The 24,705-nt window shown below is 42.9% G+C and overlaps 3 protein-coding genes across 3 annotated transcripts in view; 1 reads left to right on the top strand and 2 right to left on the bottom strand.

Moving 5' to 3' along the window:
- Positions 1-7,554, top strand: part of LOC111975658 (glomulin) — a 32,349-nt gene extending 24,795 nt beyond the window's left edge. The window contains exons 8-18 of the mRNA XM_024004145.2: positions 4-57; positions 156-186; positions 287-376; positions 480-521; positions 617-690; positions 943-1,027; positions 5,320-5,429; positions 6,811-6,874; positions 6,986-7,121; positions 7,271-7,359; positions 7,453-7,554. Coding sequence (XP_023859913.2) covers positions 4-57; positions 156-186; positions 287-376; positions 480-521; positions 617-690; positions 943-1,027; positions 5,320-5,429; positions 6,811-6,874; positions 6,986-7,121; positions 7,271-7,359; positions 7,453-7,554 — 877 coding nt within the window. The remainder of the gene's footprint in view (positions 1-3; positions 58-155; positions 187-286; positions 377-479; positions 522-616; positions 691-942; positions 1,028-5,319; positions 5,430-6,810; positions 6,875-6,985; positions 7,122-7,270; positions 7,360-7,452) is intronic.
- Positions 7,555-7,921: 367 nt separating this feature from the next.
- LOC111975670 (protein SPO16 homolog) lies at positions 7,922-10,045 on the bottom strand. Its single transcript, XM_024004160.2, has 5 exons — positions 9,856-10,045; positions 9,563-9,656; positions 8,981-9,152; positions 8,634-8,712; positions 7,922-8,035 (listed from the first exon to the last, which is right to left on the bottom strand). Exons 1-5 carry the CDS (start codon positions 9,922-9,924, stop codon positions 7,922-7,924), a joined length of 528 nt encoding a protein of 175 aa, XP_023859928.1. The 5' UTR covers positions 9,925-10,045.
- A 342-nt stretch (positions 10,046-10,387) lies between these two features.
- Positions 10,388-24,198, bottom strand: LOC111975651 (BTB/POZ domain-containing protein 8-like). Its single transcript, XM_024004133.2, has 7 exons — positions 24,089-24,198; positions 22,771-22,833; positions 21,242-21,887; positions 16,612-16,699; positions 16,108-16,244; positions 13,968-15,986; positions 10,388-11,684 (listed from the first exon to the last, which is right to left on the bottom strand). The coding sequence occupies exons 3-7, from the start codon at positions 21,756-21,758 to the stop codon at positions 11,665-11,667; spliced, it is 2,781 nt and encodes a 926-aa protein (XP_023859901.1). The 5' UTR covers positions 21,759-21,887; positions 22,771-22,833; positions 24,089-24,198; the 3' UTR covers positions 10,388-11,664.
- Between the last annotated feature and the right edge of the window lie 507 nt (positions 24,199-24,705).

The following is a 24,705-nucleotide window of genomic DNA, read 5'->3' as shown; positions in this document are numbered from 1 at the left end:
CAGCCCTGTGTTTGTCCTGCAGTGTAATATGGAATATATTGACCTCCTCCTGAGTAGGTATGTTTTCAGAGCTATACTGTTCTTACATGATAATAAAACATTGGTTTAAGATATAGTGTGTTCCTCTAAACAAGATGTTTTCTTTCCTAAAATAGAAAGGAAGAATCGTTCCTACTCAAAGGCCTGGTAAGGATAAATTGATTTCAAATCTTCCCAATACTATATTGAGTGAAATCTCTGAGTAGTAAGTATTGCTAAGTATTCTTCTCCATGCTCTATCACTCAGGAATTATATACAAAAAGCTTGGAGAGAGTGGAGGATAACAGCCTCCCAGTTGAACTGCAGGACCTAAAGTCATTTTACAGTGTTCCACAGGTGAGTCTAACTACATACCAGAAACAGCTAAACAGATGCATATGTAACAAACGTAATAATAATAATTTGTGATTTGTGTTTTTGTTGTTGTGTGGAAATGCAGCATTTGGTGCAGATCCTGACTGTGTGTCCAATTCAGCATTTGGTAATTGAATAAAACTCCTGAATGAATAAAACCAATTGAAATAATTTTGGGTCTATGTACCTGCTAGCCTAATAACTCCTTTTTCCCATTACCAGAGAGAACGAGGGTTTAAAGTGTTACAGCTCTTCATAGATAAATTGGGACCTGAGGCTAAGCACAAATTCTTCAGGTGAGAATACTGTATAGCCTATATGTGGTCCGCAATGGATTAATCTGTAGTACTCTATAGCAGTACCCCCGTGCATGTTTGGTTTTTGCCCTAGCACTACACAGCTGATTTAATTAACCAACTCATCATCAAGCTTTGTTTATTTGAATCAGCTGTGTAGTGCTAGGGCAAAAACCAAAACGTGCACCCAGGGAGGGCCTCAGGACCACATGGTATTACAAACAACTTGAATATCCTGATTTCTTATCATAGGTGTATGATAAAAACCAGTTGCCATGCCGGAGTAGAGGGTTACATTATAAAGAACATCAAAAATCAGATTGAGCTCTCCTTAAAGGTAAGATATACAGTGCATTCGGAAAGTATTCAGACCCCTTCCATTTTTCCACATTTTGTTACGTTGCAGCCTTATTCTAAAATGGATTAATTAAGAACTATTCCTCAATCTACACACAATACCCAATAATGACAAAGTGAAAACAGGTTTAGAGTTTTTTGCTAATTTATTAAAAATAAAAAACTGAAATACCTTATTTACATACGTATTCAGACCCTTTGCAATGAGACTCTAAATTGAGTTCAGGTGCATCCCGTTTCAATTGATCATCCTTGAGATGTTTCTACAACTTGATTGGAGTCCACATGTGGTATATTCAATTGATTGGATGTGATTTGGAAAGGCACACACCTGTCTATATAAGGTTCCACAGTTGAAGAGGTCCCACTCCCTCAACATGATCAAGACAAAGGAGATGATTGTGGACTACAGGAAAAGGAGGACTGAGCACGCCCCCATTCTCATCGACGGGGCTGTAGTGGAACAGGTTGAGAGCTTCAAGTTCCTTGGTGTCCACATCCCCAACAAACTATCATGGTCCAAACACACTAAGACAGTCGTGAAGAGGGCACGACAAAGCCTATTCCCCCTCAGGAGACTGAAATGATTTGTCATGGGTCCTCAGATCCTCAAAAGGTTCTACAGCTGCACCATCGAGAGCATCCTGACTGGTTGCATCACTGCCTGGTATGGCAACTGCTCGGCCTCCGACCGCAAGGCACGACAGAGGGTAGTGCGTACGGCTCAGTACATCACTGGGGCCAAGCTTCCTGCCATCCAGGACCTCTATATCAGGCAGTGTCAGAGGAAGGCCCTAAAAATTGTCAAAGACTCCAGCCAAATCAAATCAAATGTATTTACAGTGGGGCAAAAAAGTATTTAGTCAGCCACCAATTGTGCAAGTTCTCCCACTTAAAAATATGAGAGAGGCCTGTAATCATAGGTACACTTCAACTATGACAGACAAAATTAGAATTTTTTTCTCCAGAAAATCACATTGTAGGATTTTTTATGAATTTATTTGCAAATTATGGTGGAAAATAAGTATTTGGTCAATAACAAAAGTTTATCTCAATACTTTGTTTATATACCCTTTGTTGGCAATGACAGAGGTCAAACGTTTCTGTAAGTCTCACAAGGTTTTCACACACTGTTGCTGGTATTTTGGCCATTTCCTCCATGCAGATCTCCTCTAGAGTAGTATGTTTTGGGGCTGTTGCTGGGCAACACGGACTTTCAACTCCCTCCAAAGATTTTCTATGGGGTTGAGATCTGGAGACTGGCTAGGCCACTCCAGGACCTTGAAATGCTTCTTATGAAGCCACTCCTTCGTTGCCCTGCCCGGGCGGTGTGCTTTGGGATCATTGTCATGCTGAAAGACCCAGACACGTTTCATCTTCATGCCCTTGCTGATGGAAGGAGGTTTCACTCAAAACTCACGATACATGGCCCCATTCATTCTTTCCTTTACACAGATCAGTCGTCCTGGTCCCTTTGCAGAAAAACAGCCCCAAAGCATGATGTTTCCACCCCCATGCTTCACAGTAGGTATGGTGTTCTTTGGATGCAACTCAGCCATTCTTTGTCCTCCAAACACGACGAGTGAGTTTTACCAAAAAGTTAATATTTGGTTTCATCTGACCATATGACATTCTCCCAATCTTCTCTGGATCATCCAAATGCTCTCTAGCAAACTTCAGACGGGCCTGGACATGTACTGGCTTAAGCAGGGGGACACGTCTGGCACTGCAGGATTTGAGTCCCTGGCGGCGTAGTGTGTTATGATGGTAGGCTTTGTTCTTTGGTCCCAGCTCTCTGCAGGTCATTCACTAGGTCCCCCCGTGTGGTTCTGGGATTTTTGCTCACCGTTCTTGTGATAATTTTGACCCCACGGTGAGATGTTTGCGTGGAGCCCCAGATCGAGGGAGATTATCAGTGGTCTTGTATGTCTTCCATTTCCTAATAAATTGCTCCCACAGTTGATTCTTCAAACCAAGCTGCTTACCTATTGCAGATTCAGTCTTCCCAGCCTGGTGCAGGTCTACAATTTTGTTTCTGGTGTCCTTGACAGCTCTTTGGTCTTGGCCATAGTGGAGTTTGGAGTGTGACTGTTTGAGGTTGTGGACAGGTGTCTTTTATACTGATAACAATTCAAACAGGTGCCATTAATACAGGTAACGAGTGGAGGACAGAGGAGCCTCTTAAAGAATAAGTTACAGGTCTGTGAGAGCCAGAAATCTCGCTTGTTTGTAGGTGACCAAATACTTATTTTCCACCATAATTTGCAAATAATTCATAAAAATCCTACCAATGTGATTTTCTGGATTTTTTCTTCTCATTTTGTTGTCATAGTTGAAGTGTACCTATGATGAAAATTACAGGCCTCTCTCATCTTTTTAAGTGGGAAACTTGCAAATTGGTGGCCTGACTAAATACTTTTTGCCCCACTGTATATAGCCCTTCTTACATCAGCTGATATCTCAAAGTGCTGTACAGACACCCAGCCTAAAACCCCAAACAGCAAGCAATGCAGGTGTAGAAGCACGGTGGCTAGGAAAAACTCCCTAGAAAGGCCAAAACCTAGGAAGAGGACCTAGTCATAGAATGTTCTCTCTGCTACCACACGGCAAGCGGTCTCGGAGGGCCAAGTCGAGGTCCAAAAGGTTTCTTAACAGCTTCTACCCCCAAGCCATAATACTCCTGAACAGCTAATCAAAGGGCTATCCAGACCCCTCTTTTACACTGCTGCTACTCTCTGTTATAATCTATGCATAGTCACTTTAACTCTACCTACATGTACATATTACCTATATTACCTCAACTAACCGGTGTCCCCGCATATTGACTCTGTACGGGTACCCCCTGTATATAGCCTCGCTTGTTATTTTACTACTGCTGTTGAATTATTTGTTACTTTTATTTTCWATTTTTTTTACGAAATACCTTTTTTTCTTAACTTCTCAAAGCATTGTTGGTTAAGGGCTTGTAAGTAAGCATTTCACTGTAAGGTCTACACCTGTTGTATTCGGCGCACGTGACAATTACAATTGGATTTGATTTGACAGTGCATGTCAGAGCAAAAACCAAGCCATAATTCTACGGAATTATCCGTAGAACTCCGAGACAGGATTGTGTCGAGGCACAGATCTGGGGAAGGGTACCAAAACATTTCTGCAGCATTGAAGGTCCCCAGGAACACAGTGGCTTCCAACATTCTTAAATGGAAGAAGTTTGAAACCACCAAGACTCTTCCTAAAGCTGGCCGCAAGGCCAAACTGAGCAATCGGGGGAGAAGGGCCTTGGTCAGGGAGGTGACCAAGAACCCGATGGTCATGCTGACAGAGATCCAAAGTTCCTCTGTGGAGATGGGAGAACCTTCCAGAAGGACAACCATCTCTGCAGCACTCCACCAATCAGGCCTTTATGGTAGAGTGGCCAGATGGAAGCCACTCCTCAGTAAAAGGCACATGACAGCCCGCTTGGAGTTCGCCAAAAGGCACCTAAAGACTCTCAGACCATGAGAAACAAGATTCTCTGGTCTGATGAAACCAAGATTGAATGCAAAGCGTCATGTCTGGAGGAAACCTGGCACCATCCCTACGGTGAAGCATGGTGGTGGCAGCATCATGCTGTGGGGATGTTTTTCAGCGGCACGGACTGAGAGACTAGTCAGGATCGAGGGAAAGATGAATGGATCAAAGTACAGAGAGATCCTTGATGAAAAATGCTCTGGAGCATTTAGGACAAGTTTCTGAATGTCCTTGAGTGGCCCAGCCAGAGCCCGGACTTAAACCCGATCGAACATCTCTGGAGACCTGAAAATATCTGTGCAGCGACGCTCCCCATCTAACCTGACAAAGTTTGAGAGGATCTGCAGAGAAGAATGGGAGAAACTCCCCAAATACAGGTGTGCCAAGCTTGTAGCGTCATACCCAAGCAGACTCAAGGCTGTAATCACTGCAAAAGGTGCTTCAACAAAGTACTGAGTAAAGGGTCTGAATAGTTAGGTAAATATAATATTTCAGTTTTTTTTATTTCTAAAAACCTGTTTTTGCTTTGTCATTATGAGGTATTGTGTATAGATTGATGAGGGGGGAAAAAACAAATGAATCCATTTTAGAATAAGTCTGTGATGTAATAAAATGTGGAAAAAGTCAAGGGGTCTGAATACTTTTTGAATGCACCGTAGTAGGAGACATTTTGATAAACAGGACAGTAGCTCCATTTCATTGCATTAGAAAAGGTGTATACAGTGCAACCTATAATTGTGTTATTCTCCTTGTTATCTCTAGCCAGGTCATGAGAATGAATGGTTTATGGGAACCCAGGTTCTGCCCCTACTGAGACTGGTTCTCTGTTTCCCACGGGGCCCAGAAACAGACCTGCTGAACAGTATGGACAGGTTAGTACCGTTTGTCCTCTCCCTAAATTTAGGGCCGGTTACCTGGATACAGATTAAACCTAGTCCTAGAATAAAAAACACTGTCAATGGAGAGCAGTGTGCATACTTTTTCTAGGACTAGGCTTAATCTGTGTCTGGGAAACTGGCCCATAGGATCTGTCTAAGCAATCCTGATACCTCTCTGTAGTCTAAAATACAAACCCTGGACTGGTGAGCCTGCCTTGCCCCTCTACAAGCTGTGACTGTTCCCTTATCTGGTCATTAATACTGCAGTAGAGAGCACATATATCTGGTGCCCAGCATAAGGCAGATGGAACATGGACTACGGCACAGATCTATTCTCTAATGAAGTTCAGGTTTCATTCCTAGAATCCCTTTCTTTCTAACAATGGAGATAGCATTCTTAGCCAACAAGATATAATTGATTAATCAACTCTCCATCCAGTTTAAAACATAGACAGTAGTAAACAGGTCAACATCAGCTGACTGTTGTCAACTTGTAATGCCTGATTGAAACACAGACAATATAATATACACTGAACAAAAATATAAAYGCAACATGTAACATTTTTATTTATTTAATGTTGGTCCCATGTTTCATGAGCTGAAATAAAAAGACCCCAGAAATGTACCATACGCACAAAAAGCTTATTTATAAAAAATGTTAGTGAGCATTTCTCCTTTGCCAAGATAATCCATCCACCTGAAAGTTGTGGCATATCAAGAAGCTGATTAAACAGCACGATCATTCCACAGGTGCACCTTGTGCCGGGGACAATAAAAGGCCACTCTAAAATGCTCAGTTTTGTCACACAACACAATGCCACAGATGTGTCAAGTTTTGAGGCAGCGTGCAATTGGCATGCTGCCGGCAGGAATGTCCACCAGAGCTGTTGCCAGAGAATTTAATGTAAATTTATCTACCATAAGCTGCCTCCAACGTCGTTTTAGAGAATTTGGCAGTACGTTCAAACAACTCACAACCTCAGACCACGGCCTCACAACCTCAGACCATGTGTATGGCGTTGTGTGGGCGAGCGGTTTGCTGATGTCATCGTTGTGAACAGAGCGCCCCATGGTGGCGGAAGGGTTATGGTATGGGCAGGCATAAACTAAGGACAACGAACACAACTGCATTTTATCGATGGTAATTTGAATACAGAGATACCGTGACGAGATCTGTGACGAGAAGGTATCTGTGACCAACAGATGCATTTCTGTTTTCCCAGTCATGTGAAATCCATATATTAGAGCCTAATGAATTTATTTAAATTCACTGATTTCCTTATATGAACTGTAATGCAGTAAAATCTTTGAAATTGTTGTATGTTGCGTTTATATTTTTGTTCAGTATAGTATTCTTTGTCCATCTCTACCTTAGAGTAATGGAGTCTCTCAATCTGTTACGATACCTGCATATGCGGGACATGGACTGGCAGCAGACAGTGAGTGTTTTTGACACATTCATATAACTCAGAAGATTAAACCTCACTACTAGTCAGTTGACGTGGTTAAGACAAGACAGCATGGTGATGGTCTAACGCTGATGTTTTCAGTCAAGTATATGGCCGGAGCTGTTCAAGATCAAAGAGGACTACCTGAAGATGCTGAGGGTGTGTCTGGCCCTCTCTAGAGCCTACTACGCAGGGCAGGTTAAGAACATGAGAGAGGACAAGAAGATTCAAGCACAGGGTAAGAAAGCAGATCTCTCTACACTACAGTACTCCATCTATTAAAATGTATTATATGTAAATACTGTGTATTATTCTGGGAACAATGTACAACATGTGATATACTGTGTACACAAATCAATGTATTATTGTGACTCTCATCACTAACAGAAGCCAGAGAGGCTAGAGGTGCATTAGTTCAGACTATGACTGTGAAGAACAAGATGGTATCAGATATGACCCCAGAGATGCAGTATCAGGTAACTACAGCCACGTTACCCCTGCTGTTTTTGCTTGCTTGTTACATTGAATTTAATAATTTGAATTGGCACTGAGTTATTTGGACTTCACAGGTACTGCAGTGTGCTCTGGTGACCTTTGACCTGATGGAGAGTCTAGTGATCCATATTGAGGAGATATCAGAGGAGAAAGTGAGAACTGGGACTGCTGTCTAACAACAGAGATGGCTCAGTCTTATGCTTTTAAAAATTATTGTTTCAGGCTAATAATAAATAATAAATACACAATCTACATTTTTCTTTTTCTTTATTTAAGCCTCATTTCACTTATTTGCAATGCTGGATTTTCTATTGACTTTCTACTGAATCTATACAGTAAGAGTATTCTGCTGGATACAGGATTGGATGCATTCAGTATATCAAGCACACTAAACACATGCCAGTTGGGTTAAAGCCATTCTGTGCTTGTGACCGTAAACACAGCGGATGCCAGACCCTAGCATAAATCAATCATTAGAGTCACTAACCTATCATGAACAGGTAGGTTTGAGGGGACCTGGCATCCCCACTCTCCACCAGCTGCTCACCCCAGCTTAATGTCCCTGAGCATCTCCCAGACAGAGCTGCTCTCTATAATGTGGGCCCTGGCCAGAGACATCCGATCCCGCACGCTGTCAACATGGGGCTTACTGGTGGCCTGGAAGATGAGATCACTTTCATTATCACAGGGGGAAAACTTGATGAACTCTCAACTTTAGCCGGCTGGCAAAAACCTGGCACATTGACAGAAATGTTTATTAATGTGCATTGTCCCTGATGAACCTAGCAAAGTAAAGTAGCCTAACTTTGTATCAACTTTATCGTTTTAAACAATATTTGTATTGACTATATCTTATCTATGCATAGTCACTTTACCCCTACCTACATGTACAAATGACCTTGACTGACCTTTACCCCCGCACATTGACTCGGTACCAGTTTCCCCTGTACATAGCCTTGGTATTGTTATTTTATTGTGTTACTTTTTATTTTATTTTTTACTTTATTTTATTTAGTAAATATTTTTAATTTCTTGAACTGCATTGTTGGTTAAGGGCCTGTAAGTAAGCATTTCACGGTAAGGTACACGGTACACCTGTTGTATTCGGCGCATGTTACAAAATAACATTTGATTTTGATTCGATTTTTTATCAACTAATGCCAAGTATCTTAATTTTTGTTTTTCAGTATTATTATTACTTAATATCCATGTCAATATAATGTGTGAGGACTTAGGGGTCTTCTTTCATCCTTACTTTGGCTATAGTCAGCATCCCCTTGACTATCTCTGTGTTGTTACGTACAGGTAGAACTCTGAGATTGCTGCCAAGGAATCTGCAATAGACCACAGGATCCCTCAGTTACAATGAAAGCACAGCACTAACATATCCATGTGACCGGAAATATTGTTGCATCATTCAAAACTACTGGTCATTTGAATGTATTTGGGTCAGTACAGTAGGATAATCGTTTAGAGGAGTGATCATTACTGTGAAACTACACTAGTCCACATTGGCCTATAATGTATAACATTTGCACATGTTAGAATTGTTCCAGACAGGAATAAAATGGTCTGCTATAAAGTATAATAAAATAACTATACCTGTGCTGTATCACTGACATGATGTCCAGTTCCTTCTTCCCATAAAAAGGGGCTTGCAGGAGAAGGAAACTATTGCGGTGAACCGTCACAAACTTCTTGATCTTGTCAAACAGTCCTGCTTCCTCAAGGTTCTCTGGTAGTTCTTGTGGGTTTATTATGAGGAATGCAATACCTGGACAACCCACATATACATACATTTATAACACAACTTTGGTTTTGCAGACTGGCCTTGGGCTTATGTGCTTTATTTGCTAGATTCTGAGGGAGTCAACGGGCTATCACAAAATATCTAGGTAATACCCTACAGAAGTCTTCTGCAGCCTTTTAATAGGAGCAAAATCCTGCAGTTTTTGAAGTTACGACCACATTAGCTGAAAGGTATCTGATGTCATGACAGGCCCAGGGGACAGTGTGTATGGCGGGAACCCCCTTACAACAAGTGGTAGATGGCACTGTGACATAGTCTTCTTGGCATCGGCAATGTGATAGCCTAAAGACACCAACTGCGGATCTCTAGTATAGGCATACATACTGTACCTTTGAAGCGTGAATCAAATAACGTAATGTCAAATTGATGATTACCTGACTGCGGGAAAACAATGGATCCCGACTTGACAGCGTCTGAGAATCGGATCCGATGGTGCTGTGCAAGAAGCATCCTGGATGTGTCATGATTCTGTGTGTTTTAGTAGGGTAATGTTTTAGATGGGTAACGTTAATTTCTTGATGAAATCTAATAAGCTGTCATAATCAAATTGTCAATATTGTGACTTCATATCAATATCGGGAAGAACTCAATTATACAACAGAAATTGTCAATTTCTGCCCAAGCTAGCTCGCTAGCAACTTCTTTGGCTAGCCATTTGTGGTGTTACCTGAAGTGATGTGCTGACTATAATTGTTGTTTTCCATTGAGTTGTCCTGTCATTACCGTTGGTAGTCATTATAGGTGATGGTATGTAGCTAACTGTATTCACCCAAAATAAGATAGGGTGCGAAGTTGGATAACAAAACAAGTCTGTTTGCCCGAATGAGCGGTGCTGAGTTGAATGGAATCTAACGAGATCAAGGAGGCACGCGAAGGAGGTGTGAGCAATGACGTCACGGTACCCTTAAAAGGTGACGCCATTTAGGTCATTTCACGTACAGCAACAAACGCCTAAGTGTATCCCTCATTTTAACCTGACATGTACAATAAAAATCTATATCATTTCACAAATACTGTTTATTTAAAAAAATTATCTACTATTGTATTCACTATCACCAAACCCCCCAAAATATTAAACCATTGTATTTAGAACCAAACATTTTAATTTTCATATACACAATGAATATAAAGCCAACATACCAACATGTTCTCTAGTTTCTGTGAAACTCCACTGTTTAACCATCATCATGAGTAGAGAGCCATGAGAAAGACATTTTATTTTTATTTTCTTCTTTCTAAAAGGTTGCAAACACCAAGTAAACAGTTAAACATACACAAATGTCCGCATGCACAACAGCTTATTTGTGTTTAAACTCTCAGTCCATTAAGTATTAAGGATATAACTGAAGATGATGAAGTGGCAGTGCTTGACTGGGCAGGAGCTCACTGGAGCTGAGTTCCGGCACCTAAAATGTTCTACGGCTTGAGCTCCTGTTCCTCTTATCGAAAGGTATTGTGGAGCTCCTTTACCTAAAAATAAACAGTACCAGCACCCAAAATGAGTACTGGAACCTATTTCAGTCCAAGTCAAACACTGTGAAGGGGACTGAATGCAAACAAACAAGCTCAGTTTGAGAGCCCGAAAAAACTCATAAAAAGCAGCATAAAAAGCATGAGACAGTCAACCAATAAATAGAGGATGACTCAAACATCAAGACAGAATAATTGATAAAAGAAATTAAAAWWWTTTTTTTTTTAAAGACAGAATAATTGTGGTACTGTAGATGTCAGTAAACTGAAGACATGTTGCAGAAGTCCAGAGAGAAAGTGTAACAGGTCCTGCTGATAGATAGTACTGTTGTAGTGTCTGTCTCAGAAGAAGTGTTGTTTAGTTAATGAATCCAGATAGAAGGTTGATTAATCCAGAAAGAAGTTAACATAGGTTTAAGGACTAACGAGACACTGTCAATCAAGTGATGTGTTTCTAACTCCAAGATGATTCATTAGTCCTTAATTCTGTATAGGCTTTGTCAGTGATACGTTTCTAGCTCCACGATGGTCCACTACCCCTGCAGAGAGGCAGCATCCTCGGGCGAGAAGCTGGTCACAGTGATGCTGGTTGTGGAGTCCTCCAGGGGTGATATGAGCTCTGCCCAGCGTTTAAATGTCTCCTTCTAGTGGAGCAGGAAGGTTTGCTGGGTGTCCAGGCAGTCCCGGGAGACAGACAGGGTCTACTTGATGAGATACTGGGCTAGGTTTAGGTCCTCAGGGACTGGGTTTATGACGCCAAGACTGGACTCCTGGTCTGAGAGGAGTTGCTTCAGCATGCTCCGCAAACTTACCACTCTCTTCATTGTAATCTTCCTCTTTGTCGTTCTTCTCCTCCTACCCCACTGTGCTCCTCCTGCTCCTGTTGTCAGAGGAGCTGAGGTGCTCAAAAGCTTGTCTCACGTTCAGTCCGTAGTTGGTAGAGAGGGCTTTGGAAGGGCGTCAAGTCATGTGTACAGGTTGGGGTTGTTGTTTGATCCAGTCTGTCTCATTGTCCTTCAATGTCCCCTAAAAACMGTTGACAATGACATAACGATTCATCTTTCCATAAGTCCATAGTCATTACAAAGGTATCCTGCAGGTCACTTCTTTSCGTTATTATCCCAACATTTAGATTACTACATTTTCACCCTTAATGCAACTGTGTCCTCTTATCCTGTCACTTGATTATTAATGGATGTTGAGTCAATAACCTGTCCTCTATTCCACTAGGAGAGAGGCGGGAGGCCCTCATTTCACCATTGTTGGTACCTAGTTACAGACCAATGGATTATAATATGAAATTGTTGATATAATGTAGAATTCTATCATATGCATAAGTCATGAGTAGTCACTGACCTGGACTGTGGGTGACAGATGGGATGGACAGCTGCCTTAAAGGTGAAGCACAGAGGGATGTAGTTGTCTGGATGTGTCTCTTTTATCCAGCAGTAAAAAACACAGGAAGCCATTCATTCCATTGCATTGCCAGCGCTGGTTAGTTAACTCTGCATAACTCAGTTTGCTCAGGCACCAGTGATATGTTTGAGGAAATAAAACCGTGCAGGTATCTTTAACTAATGAATATAACTATTGTATTGTACAGATATGATTATAATACTGTCACAAAAACCTAAATTCAGGCAGAAATGATTTACTTTGCAGCACAAAGGGAAGTACATAGGTTAATCTAACATTTCCCATCTGGTTTTATGTACAGTTTCTTTCTGTTATTAACACTGCTTCCATATCACTGTAAATAACAGATCCATGCTGGCAATGGATAATACAATTGACCACTTATTGCTGTTGACAGCAAAAACAAGATTGATATGTTTTGCACTGGGATAGACCCTAACTAGGATACATCCCAAATGACACCATATCCCCTGTATAGTGCACTATATGAGGAATAGGGTGCCATTTCAGACGTGACCCCTAACTAAGTAATAGCTTTGCTGTATCACATGAGAGTGAAAAAAGAGAGACATGGAATATAAAGATTGTTCTAGACACACCACATACAGAAAACTACCAGGCGTCTATTGAACCAAACCAAAACAAGGTAAAAAAATAATGACGTAAAAACAAACATATTGGGTGGAATAAATAAAAATACACAACAAATGGCATGTACTACTATCATGCAGTCTTTATAGATAAGCAGACTGATGAGAAGATACAGGTTAGAAGGGTCTGACAATAAATAACAAAAACAAGCCGATCCTGGGTAGGCAAGAGTCCCTGTAGGTAAGTAAAACAAAGATTGACATCTTTCTCAAAAGCAATCTGGTCGTAATGACAGCTTAGTATTTGTGGATTTACCCTCCAAATCAACTGGCCACTTTGCATATTATTGTGTAATTTGATTTWAAAAAATCATATCTTGGTTGCATGTCTTCTGCATGAAATACAAATGATGGAAACATCAATCTAATAAATAATATCATCAGCTGTGGCTTAAAAATGGCCAGGAGCTGTTGGATTTCGTGTTGGATTTCGTTGCATTCACTAAAAGAAACAATGAAAAATCATTGAATATTTGCATTTTTATGTACATCAAAGTGCATTCATACAACTAGGCCTACATCAGTCCGCCACACCTTGTCAGAAGGCAGGGGGTTTCTAACCAACACATGACACACTACTTTACACTAAGTTTGCATTACAAATSGAACCCTATTTCCTTACAGTGCACTACTTTTGACCCTATTGGCCGTGGTCAAAAGTAGTGCCTTATAAAAGGGAATAGGGTGCCATTTAGGACTCAAACTTAATATTTTAGAATCAGTTCTCATTGAAATCAACATTGCTTTTTTTTTCTCCATAAGTAATCTAAGTAGTCAAGGTCAGAATGCCTCTGAAAAAAGGTAGTTGAGTTGTTATAAGAGGATTATAGCTAAGCTATTTCTGCACGTTTCTTGATTGACCAATCTCCATTTTTTAAACTGATATTGGTGTTACCAATTAAAATCAAGGGACTGGTACACAGATGTTTTGTGTATTTATAACAAGCTTTCGGCTACAGTATATGGGCATATCAAAAAACGACCCCCTTATCCAATTTGAATTTGAAAAGTAATTTGTTACTTACTTTTTGTTAAGTAATCTGTATTATATTCATTTTGAGAGGAAGGGGATAAGTGTACGTGTCATAATGCAAATGAGATTGCAAGATACAAAGGGAGAACTAATTAACTAACTATGCCTTGACTAATGGAGTTTGGCTGGGTGGGGAGGGAGAATTGGTGAAGGGTTTGCCTACAGGGTTTAAATTAGGTGGGTTCCTAGATGTAGATCATTATACATTACCTGCTGGGGATTGTGGGATAGCTGCATGTACAGGAGAGCCCCCTTTCTGCTGAGGGTCATTTAAGTATGTATGTAAGTCTGATCTCTTGTTGTCTACATGCACAGGTACAGATGCTTGGCTAGGCTTGGTTGAGGGGTTCTTGCGTGGTGATCCTCCATTGCTGTACTGTTCAGCAGGCCGAAGGTCTAGGTGGCAGGGTCTCTCTCGCTCCTGGGGAGGCAGGACAGTGGGGTCATGGTCCAGAGAAGGGCAACCAGGGCTGGGCTCTACTTCCTCCACTTTGGTGGGGTTATGGTCATCTACCAGAGGATCCTGGATCTCAGTGAGGAAAACAATGGGTTTGTTGGGTTTGTTGTTGTTGGACTCGTGCTCTTTGCCTTGTTCCTGCTGCTGCTGAGGTGTGCTTTTGGGAAAGTCCGATGCCAGGTGCCCCMCAGAGTGAGAGACAAAGTTGGGGACCGACTGAGGGGCCGGAGAAGGGTCGCTCCCGAAGACGTCGCAGGGCATGAGGGGGTCATCAGGCTGTTGCTGGGGCGGAGTCTGCACCCCGCACTCCTCTGATCCCAGCTCCTCACACTCGTCAACAGAGATCAGAACAGAGCGGCGGAAGTTAGAGGCTGATTGGTAGTCCAGTTGCTGCTGCTGTTTGTTGTCTTGACCAGGGTCACCTCCATCCTCGAAGGCCATGTTCACAATGCCCTGGAACTGAGAAGAGGGGTCGGCAGGAGGCAGAGGGGCCTGGTGAACAGGAAGAACCTCCACCTCTGACCTCTCATCCTCTTCCTCAGACTCCTCGGACTCCTCAGAGGAGAAGAGCTGGCTGTCGGGGACCTGCTTCACCGTAATATTGGCCTGCACCTCCTCCTCAACAGGGACCTCGTCTCTGTCCCTACTCAGCCAGGAGCGCGGCCGTTGCTTCACCCCTTCCTCCTCGCTGGTGGTCTCTACCTCGCACCCCTTCAGCCTCACCTCGACCCGCAGCCCACCATCCAGCATCTTCAGCTCCTCAGGCGTACTCGTGTCACTACTACTGCGACCCAGGAAGTCATGGCAACGCATGGTGCCGCCCCCCTTGGATTCGCCGCGGTCGTTGGAACAGCAGTCATCCACATCGTCCTGGGAGCCCCCGGCGTCGTAGTCCTCAGAGCGAGGCTTGATGTCGTCTGATGAGGTGGTGGCACTGCCGGATTCTGACTCGGGGCTGACCTGGTGGTGCAGGCTGCTCCACGAGTCCTCCAGAGGGCTGCCTGGGGTTGGGGTGTCCAGCGGAAGGTCTGTGGCTGAGCCAGGAGTGTGTTTACATGTGTGTGTCCCCTCTGTGTGCTTAGCAGGCTCTCCATTTACGAGGTCATTCCCATTAAATATGTGGTTGATTGCTGGTGGCTGACTGGACAGAGCCCTGACTCCTCTTGTGCAGTTAGGTTTACCTGGTTGTTTGGCAGACTTCTGAGGACTTAGCGTAGGGCTGGCGTTCAGGGGTAAGGAGAGGGAGTCCCCTCCTCCACTGTGGCCCTGGGGGCCTGGTGGTAGTGGGATGTTATGAGCTGGACTCTGCTCTGTGGATGTTGCTACTGGCTCTGAGGCCTCTCTGGGATCTGAATGTGAGGAGACCCTCTCTGCTCCAGAACCAGTGTCATTAGCCTGCTGGGTCTCTGCAGAGGTTTTACCATTAGATCCCTCTTTCTCTTTAGCTGCAGGCTTTTTGGATGAAACGACAGAGGAYACGTTTTTAACTGGCCCCGCTGACTTGGGTGAGTCTTTCTCTGTAGGAGATTCAGAGGTAGCATTCTGCTTTGGTCCAGGTTTGGCCGTTGCTAGTGGAGGCTGTTTGGAAGGAGAGGAGCTGGAGATGGCTTTGACTGGTTTAGAAGTAGATTTGGCCGTGGCTGCGGTAGCTGGGGTGGTTTTTGTGGTCTTCCTGGCTGCTTTGTCTGCTGAGACTTTGGAGCCATCCTTATCCTCCTCTTTCCTGGGAGACGCAGGCTTTCTGGCACTCAGGGATGACCCAGATCTAGAGACTGCATGAGAGGAGAAACATATTTCAATACTTTGGCCCACAGTGAGATGTTAGGATTTGTATTGGAAGAAACACACATGTCCACACACACGCACCTGCACACACACGGTTCTGCCTCTCACCATGGTTCTCAGCTGAGCCTGTTGGTGTGCTCATCCCCTTTGTGTCTGCTCTGGCTCCTGTTCCTACAGTTGTTGTTCTTCCTGTAGTGGGGAGCTTGGCTTTATTGGCCTCTCTGGTGCTGGGCTTATTGGTAGGGCTGATCAGGGAGATGAAAAAAACATAAAATCAAAAGAACAGCACCGGAGAACAGAAAATGAATCCTGACACTCACAAAATGAAAGCCATTTTAATTGCTTAAAAATATGTTTAATTTAGGACAATAACAACAATCATTCAATAATGGATACAAAATCACAGGGTCTGATAACACTAAGGGATGAAAGCGCATAAACCTCAAAAGACCATGGCATTAACAAGTACTGCAATGTATCGTTTCACCCATCTCTGTATGGACTAGCAATTACCACTATATAACAGTGGGGGGAAGCAGAGTTATTTCTCCCATTTCTCAGGGATGGTCTACCTAAATTGGATGTTCTGATTTCGGGTGCAGTGCTGCTTACCTGTTGGTCTTTGTGGTGTCTGTTTCCTGGGGGGGTTTGGTCAGTGGAGATTTGGTCAGAACTTTAGCCTGGGTTTTTGTCTTAAGATCTAAAACACAGAGGATCGTTATAGTGTGTTTAACCAAACACTGATATTTATTGTTGGAAACTGCTCACTTAGAATGAGGGATTAAGGGGCAGAATTAATTTATACAGCTTACTGGGGACAAATAGAGCAACAATAAACAGACAGTTTTGAGGGGAGAAATACTAATTGAATTCATGAAATCCTCAAACAAGGTACAGAGATGATTCCATTATAAGGAGAGCTAACAAGGATGTGAGAGCTAGAGGCTAGGAACTGATAATAGTACTGCACATCAAAGCCAAAATATTGCACAATCAGAGCCAATAACATAGAGCTGGAGTAGATAGATGGGATGACTGGGCTGGTTAGAGAGAGGGAGAGAGGGAGAGAATATGGCACTCTGAGTCTCTCCCTTTCTCTGTTGCATGAAAAGGAGGGACAGACCAGCTGAGGCCCTATACTCTGATCTGCACCTTGAGTCCTTTTCGCATACATACAGTGCATTCGGAAAGTTTTTATACATTTTGTTACGTTACAGCCTTATTCTAAAATGGGTTAAATAGTTTTCTTCCCTCATCAATCTACACACAATAAATACCCCATAATGACAAAGCAAAAACATGTTTTTAGAAATGTTTGCAAATGTATTAAAAATAAAAATTCTGACCCTTTACTCAGTACTTTGTTGAAGCACCTTTGGAAGCGATTGCAGCCTCAAGTCTTCTTGGGTATAACACTACAAGCTTGGCACACCTGTATTTGGGGAGTTTCTCCTATTTTACTCTGCAGATTCTGTCAAGCTCTGTCAGGTCTCTCCCGAAATGTTAGAACGGGTTCAAGTCCGGTGATGCTGCCACCACCATGTTTCATCGTAGGGATGGTGCCAGGTTTCCTCCAGTTGTGACACTTGCCATTCAGGCCAAAGAGATCAATTTTGGTTTCATCAGACCAGAGAATCTGGTTTCTCATGGTGTGAGAGTCTTCAGGTGCCTTTTGGCAAACTCCAAGCGGGCTGTCATGTGCCTTTTACTGAGGAGTGGCTCCCGTCTGGCCACTCTACCATAAAGGCCTGATTGGTGGAGTGCTGCAGAGATGGTTGTCCTTCTGGAAAGTTGTCCCATCTCCATAGAGGAACTCTGGAGGTATTTCAGAGTGACCATCGGGTTCTTGGTCACCTCCCTGACCAAGGCCCTTCTCCCCCGATTGCTCAGTTTGGCCGGGTGGTCAGCTCTAGGAAGAGTCTTGGGGGTTCCAAACTTCTTCCAATTAAGAATGATGGAGGACTCTGTGTACCTGGGGACCTTCAATGCTGCAGAAATGTTTTGGTACCCTTCCCCAGATCTGTTCCTTGACACAATCCTGTCTCGGAACATACGGACAATTCCTTCGACCTCATGGCTTGGTTTTGCTCTGACATGCACTGTCAACTGTGGACCTTATATACAGGTGCTGCCTTCCAAATCATGTCCAATTCATTTTGACCACATCAAGTTGTAGAACCATCTAAAGGATGGTACATTTAAACAGATGTACCTGAGCTCAATTTTGATGCTAATAGCAAAGGGTCTGAAATATTATTGTAAATAAGGTATTTCTGTTTTTTATTTTTAATACGTTACAAAAAAAATCTAAAAAAATCTGTTTTCGCTTTGTAATTGACGGGTAATTGTGTATAGATTGAGGAAGTTTATTTAATACATTTAAAATAAGCTGTAACGTAAACAGAATAGGAAAAAAGTCAAGTTGGTCTGATTACTTTCCCGCACTGTACACCCACACACACACACACACTACGCTGCTGTCTCCATGCATGTACACATTGAACAATCAATGCTTCCATTTCTTCTACTGTTTAGCCCCATGTGTATGTATATATTGTATACTTGACATAGCGCACTAATAATATATATATATATCTTTGTACATTAATCCCATGCACATACGCACAGATAGTTTTGGATATTGTTTAGTGTTATTTGGATTGTAATTTGGATTTGTTTCTGATTTTTCTAGATAAAAAAAATATTTGACTTTCGCTGCACCTGATATAACATCTGTGTAACTGTGTATGCAACCAATAACTTAGATTTTCGTCTACAAACTAGCATACAGCGTCACTACAGGAGCTAGGACCAGACTTGCGGTGGAGAAACAATTGGTCACACCCCTGTGTGTGAGGCTTTTTTGGGTGTCTGTTGCCACACAGGCTGTGCTACCTACAGTGGGCAAAAAAGTATTTAGTCAGCCACCAATTGTGCAAGTTCTCCACTTAAAAATATGAGAGAGGCCTGTAATTTTCATCACAGGTACACTTCAACTATGACAGACAAAATGAGGGAAAAAAATCCAGAAAATCACATTGTAGAGATTTTAAAATGAATTTATTTGCAATTATGGTGGAAAATAAGTATTTGGTCACCTACAAACAAGCAAGATTTCTGGCTCTCACAGATCTGTAACTTCTTCTTTAAGAGGCTCCTCTGTCCTCCCACTCGTTACCTGTATTAATGGCACCTGTTTGAACTTGTTATCAGTATAAAAGACACCTGTCCACAAACTCAAACAGTCACACTCCAAACTCCACTATGGCCAAGACCAAAGAGCTGTCAAAGGACACCAGAAACAAAATTGTAGACCTGCACCAGGCTGGGAAGACTGAATCTGCAATAGGTAAGCAGCTTGTTTGAAGAAATCAACTGTGGGAGCAATTATTAGGAAATGGAAGACATACAAGACCACTGATAATCTCCCTCGATCTGGGGCTCCACGCAAGATCTCACCCCGTGGGGTCAAAATGATCACAAGAACGGTGAGCAAAAATCCCAGAACCACACGGGAACCTAGTGAATGACCTGCAGAGAGCTGGGACCAAAAGTAACAAAGCCTACCATCAGTAACAACATACGCCGCCAAGGACATCAAATCCTGCAGTGCCAGACGTGTCCCCCTGCTTAAGCCAGTACATGTCCAGGCCCGTCTGAAGTTTGCTAGAGAGCATTTGGATGATCCAGAAGAAGATTGGGAGAATGTCATATGGTCAGATGAAACAAAATATAACTTTTTGGTAAAAACTCAACTCGCGTGTTTGGAGGACAAAGAATGCTAGTTGCATCCAAAGAACACCATACCTACGGTGAAGCATGGGGTTGGAAACATCATGCTTTGGGGCTGTTTTTCTGCAAAGGGACCAGGATGACTGATCCGTGTAAAGGAAAGAATGAATGGGGCCATGTATTGTGAGATTTTGAGTGAAAACCTCCTTCCATCAGCAAGGGCATTGAAGATGAAACGTGGCTGGGTCTTTCAGCATGACATAGATCCCAAACACACCGCCCGGGCAACGAAGGAGTGGCTTTGTAAGAAGCATTTCAAGGTCCTGGAGTGGCCTAGCCAGTCTCCAGATCTCAACCCCATAGAAAATCTTTGGAGGGAGTTGAAAGTCCGTGTTGCCCAGCAACAGCCCCAAAACATCACTGCTCTAGAGGAAGATCTGCATGGAGGAATGGGCCAAAATACCAGCAACAGTGTGTGAAAACCTTGTGAAGACTTACAGAAAACGTTTGACCTCTGTCATTGCCAACAAAGGGTATATAACAAAGTAGTTGAATAAACTTTTGTTATTGACCAAATACTTATTTTCCACCATAATTTGCAAATAAATTCATAAAAAATCCTACAATGTGATTTTCTGGATTTTTTCCCTCATTTTGTTTGTCATAGTTGAAGTGTACCTATGCTGACAATTACAGGCCTCTCTCATCTTTTTAAGTGGGAGAACTTGCACAATTGGTGGCTGACTAAATACTTTTTTGCCCCACTGTATATGGATGTTCATTTCCGTGGTGCTACCATTGAACTGATTAATACGTATGAAAGAAAGGAGTGCTTTCTGATTCATCTTTATACACACCACTACTGCAATGCGTTTCTACTTCAATGTATTCCCTCCCGTCTCCCTATTTTATTTATTTTACCTTTATTTAACTAGGCAGGTCAGTTAAGAACAAATTCTTATTTTCAATGACGGCCTAGGAACAGTGGGTTGACTTTCTTGTTCAGGGGCAGAACAACAGATTTTTACCTTGTCAGCTCAGGGATTTGATCTTGCAACCTTTCGGTTACTAGTCCAATGCTCTAACCACTAGGCTACCTGCCGCCCCTCTGGGATAAAGCATAACTCATGTAAATCACTCTGCTACTTATTCTTCATAAAACCTGCTACCATTCATTTCTGAATCAAGCAAATTTTTCAGACACTAACTTTCTGCCATAAAATCAAATTAATGTCATCATAACAATGAGTGAATTAACCCAGCGTCAAAACTGTTTAGAATGACGTCATTACAGCGTCATTATCACAACGTCATTACAATGTAATTACAACATCATTATGTCTTTTCAACAGTTTTTTCCCTACTGGGAGGCAACTTAATAACATTGGATGTTAGACAAGGGAAATACAGTTTCCCAGCTGGCAAAATGAGTTGAAAATCATTATAATGTATTTTCAACCAGTTTTGCCCACTGGGGAGCAAGTTAATTATGTTGGATGTTAGACCAGACCTGGCATGGTGGGGCAGTTGCGTGGGCTTCCGGAACTGTTGTCAGGAGAGGCACTGCCTGATGTGGAGGGGGTGGTAGTGGCTGGGTGGGCCGTGCTGCTGTCTGCCCCCTGAAGAGAGTCACCCTTCCCTGCTGTATTCTTCTGCAGTTTCCCTGGCCTGGCCTGAGCTGTGGAGGTGGTGCCTGGGGGAGAGGTCTTGGGCCTGGCTCCAGGGTTTGGGTTAGGCCTCCTGTCCTGGTCCTTAGTCCCCTTCCCCCCTGTTGGGGACCCCCTGGGTCCGTTAGGGGTGGCTACCTCCTTCCTAGCCCCCCCTGGGCCAGCCGTACCGTTGAGCACTGGTTTGGCTGATGCGGAGGTTGTAGTCTTGGCTTTAGCCGTGGTGCTCTGGTGGTCGCCTGGCTGCTTGGTCTTGACGTTCTTTGCCCTGAATGGGCCAGTGTCTCCAGGCTTGGTAGCACCAGTCCCTCTCCCTGCGGTGGATGGGAGGCCTGGCGTCCCCAGACCGTCTGACTTCATAGTGGCTGATGATGTAACTGCAGTGCAACTTCCTTTCCCTGTGTTCCTGATGACCCAAATGGTCCTGTGGACAAGAGGTCTCTCACAAGGAGCTGCAGGAACTCAAGGGCATCTTACACCCCTCGGCTGCTAGAGAGAGAGAGAGGGGAGAGGTTTGAATGGAAAGATCAGATCACACAACATCATTTAGTAGTAGCCTACATACTTGATTCAACAACTAAAGACTGGGATGAAGCAAGTTCGATCTAACCTGTAATTACCTATAATTAACCTGTGAGAGAAAGTGATGCACTGATTTTGCAGATAGCGCCTAAAAAGGTTTTTCATGATGTTGGTTTACATACATTAGTTGAATCAATGCACTAATTGTAAGTTAATTGCAATAAGAGCATCTTCTAAATTCCCAAAAGCAAATGTTAATTCAATAGGATTGAATAATACTGGTGAGGATGCCTGCATGTGACTGAGCTGTACTGTACACCCAGGCTTGTAAAACAAAAGCAACCCTCATCACATCTTTCTAGGTTCTGTCTGCCTTGTGTTACTGTTCATAAGTCTGATACAGCACAAGGTCTGTGTGTTTATCACTCTGAGGGGCTGAAAGGTAATTGCTTTCTGTGTCAAGGATGAAACTACAGTCATCAGCAGCAGAATCAGTGTGTGTGTGTGTGTGCGTGTGCATGTGCGTGTGCGTGAGGCCCACTCCAGTGTTTCGACCATTCACATTTCTGTGTCAGTGTGCAGTAATTACAGGCTTTTAAAAGTCACCATCCTAGATCATAATCACACCGTTACATTTCCATTTGAGTCATTGAGCACTTAGATGCTCTCATCCAGAGTAAAGTAGAATCAGTGCATGCAACTAAATAGGCATCATAACCACATATCATAATCATTACATAGGTGTATCTGTTATAGATGGGAACATGTCACACAAGTTTTAACAATACAAGAGAGTAATAAAACAATAGCTAGTAAATTAAATAATAAATAAGCTTTTATCATGCATTACCTGTGAGCTGGTGAATACAGGCTTTTCACCCAAGTCTTCTACTGTCTCTTTTATCAAGAGCAGCTATGGGAGAGGCATAATTAAATTAACACAATTTGGTTAAATTATAATCACATTCAAAAACCTTCAAAGCACAGTACTCATCCAAAAAACAGGTCTCCACAAACATCTTTCAAGACACATTGACCTGGTTCTGTCTTGCATTCTCAACACAAGGAGCATTCAATTTGATGGGTATTTTCCATGTGAATTATACCAACATGTCCCTGAGATATCAAATCCATGACATGTCCATTGAAGAGACGATACTGCAACGAGGCTATTCCACCTAAGGCTTCCTGATTTTGATTTAAATGAGATACAGAAGGTGAAACAACGTGGAGAGGCTTTCATTTAAATCAATGAAACATCAGTCAACTGACTTCTGACCAAGAAAAGACTTCACAGCACATCCTTCCATTTCCCCAGAGATACTCCAAATAAAGACCAAACCGATGCACCGGAATGTAGTTGAGTGTGTGTGTGACTGTGTGACTGTGTTGGATGTGTATGTGTGACTACATTACCTTATGCAACTATGCATATTCATTCTATGTGCCTTGTCGTGAGTATGTGCATGCGTACGTGTGAGCTATGTTAGTGACAGAGAGAGATTTCAGTTTGGAATGTCAGTGGAATTTTAAAACCAAGTTCAATAAATAATTCATGCTATGCATTTCAATGGATCAAAGCTATACAGTCAAAACAAAGCAGTGCATTATTTGTTTCTCAGCAAATGTATCTAATTATGTGTAAAATCCACAAATTCAACCCTCCACCCCAGCCCTTTATTACAATACAGAAGAGAACATGGTGCAGTTTTAGCCTAGTTGCTAGCTACAAATTGGCTGAAAATGGGGTGAGTGACTGACTGACCCTCTTCCTCGCCCAAACAGATGGACCTCAGGTCGTGTCTGTTTGTGCTCTGTTTTGTTCTGCAGCTGTGCTGAAAGCAGCCATTTAATGTCTGATGTTACCCAGAGGCAGCAGCAGTAACATATGCTTCATGGGCTTTGGTTCCTTCCTCTCGAATCATGCAGAGACAGAGCCTGTGCTTCATCACTGTAGCCCGGTCCCAGATCTGTTTGTGCTGTCTCTTGCCATTTCCTATGGTCATTGTCATGCCAAGCAAGATCAAACACATTGAACATATCTGTAATATCCCATCTGAGCTTAGAGAAACAGAGCTCTGGCTGTCTTCTGCAGTGAGAGACAGATCAGATCACCTCCCAACTACAGCTAAAGCCCCGTAGAATAAAGATGTCCTCCCTTCTCTTACCTGCCAGTATCCTCTCTCTGTGCTTGGAGAGCAGGGTCTCCCATCCCCGCATGTGGCAGACAGAGTAGAATGACTGGAGCAGGAAGGTCCACAGCCTAGCGCGCAGAGTACCAATCTCTCGCCTAAATGGCTGGTTGAGAGAGGAGAGGAGAGAGAGGAGGAGGAGAGGGAGGGAGGGAGGGGGAAGAGAGGGAGAGAGCTCGAGCAAATCAGCAGCTGCTTAAAAGGACCCATCACCATGGTAACCACCCCTCCTTCCCCTCTCACTCTCCCTCTCTCTTGCAGAATCCACTTGAGCTCCCTTGAGCTAAATGGATGATGTCATCAGCTGAGGCTACTCCTACCTCCACATCGCCTCAATGTTTATAAAAAAACAGAGCTGGAGGGTAGGGAGAAGCTCTTTTTCATATACAAATCCTCCCTCCCGTCCTCACTCAATTCAATTCAAGGCGCTTTATTGGCATGGGAAACATATGTTAACATTGCCAACGCAAGTGAAGTAGATAATATACAAAAGTGAAATAAACAAAATGAACAGTAAACATTACGCTCACTCACTCTCTCCCTTCCTCTCCCACTCTCTGGCTCTCATCCCCTCTGACTACTGGCCACAAGTA

Source organism: Salvelinus sp. IW2-2015, linkage group LG16, assembly GCF_002910315.2.
Source record: "Salvelinus sp. IW2-2015 linkage group LG16, ASM291031v2, whole genome shotgun sequence".
Classification (NCBI taxonomy): Eukaryota; Metazoa; Chordata; class Actinopteri; order Salmoniformes; family Salmonidae; genus Salvelinus; species Salvelinus sp. IW2-2015.
This window is presented reverse-complemented; position numbering and strand designations above follow the sequence as displayed.

Excerpts from the sequence above, each read along its gene's own strand:
- LOC111975670 (XM_024004160.2), bottom strand. The coding sequence starts at position 9,924 with ATGACTACCAACGGTAATGACAGGACAACTCAATGGAAAACAACAATT. Across the intron at positions 9,153-9,562 it reads CATTGTTTTCCCGCAGTCAG|GTATTGCATTCCTCATAATA; the intron begins GTAATCATCAAT and ends TGGGTTGTCCAG. Across the intron at positions 8,713-8,980 it reads ATGTCAGTGATACAGCACAG|ATTCCTTGGCAGCAATCTCA; the intron begins GTATAGTTATTT and ends GGTCTATTGCAG.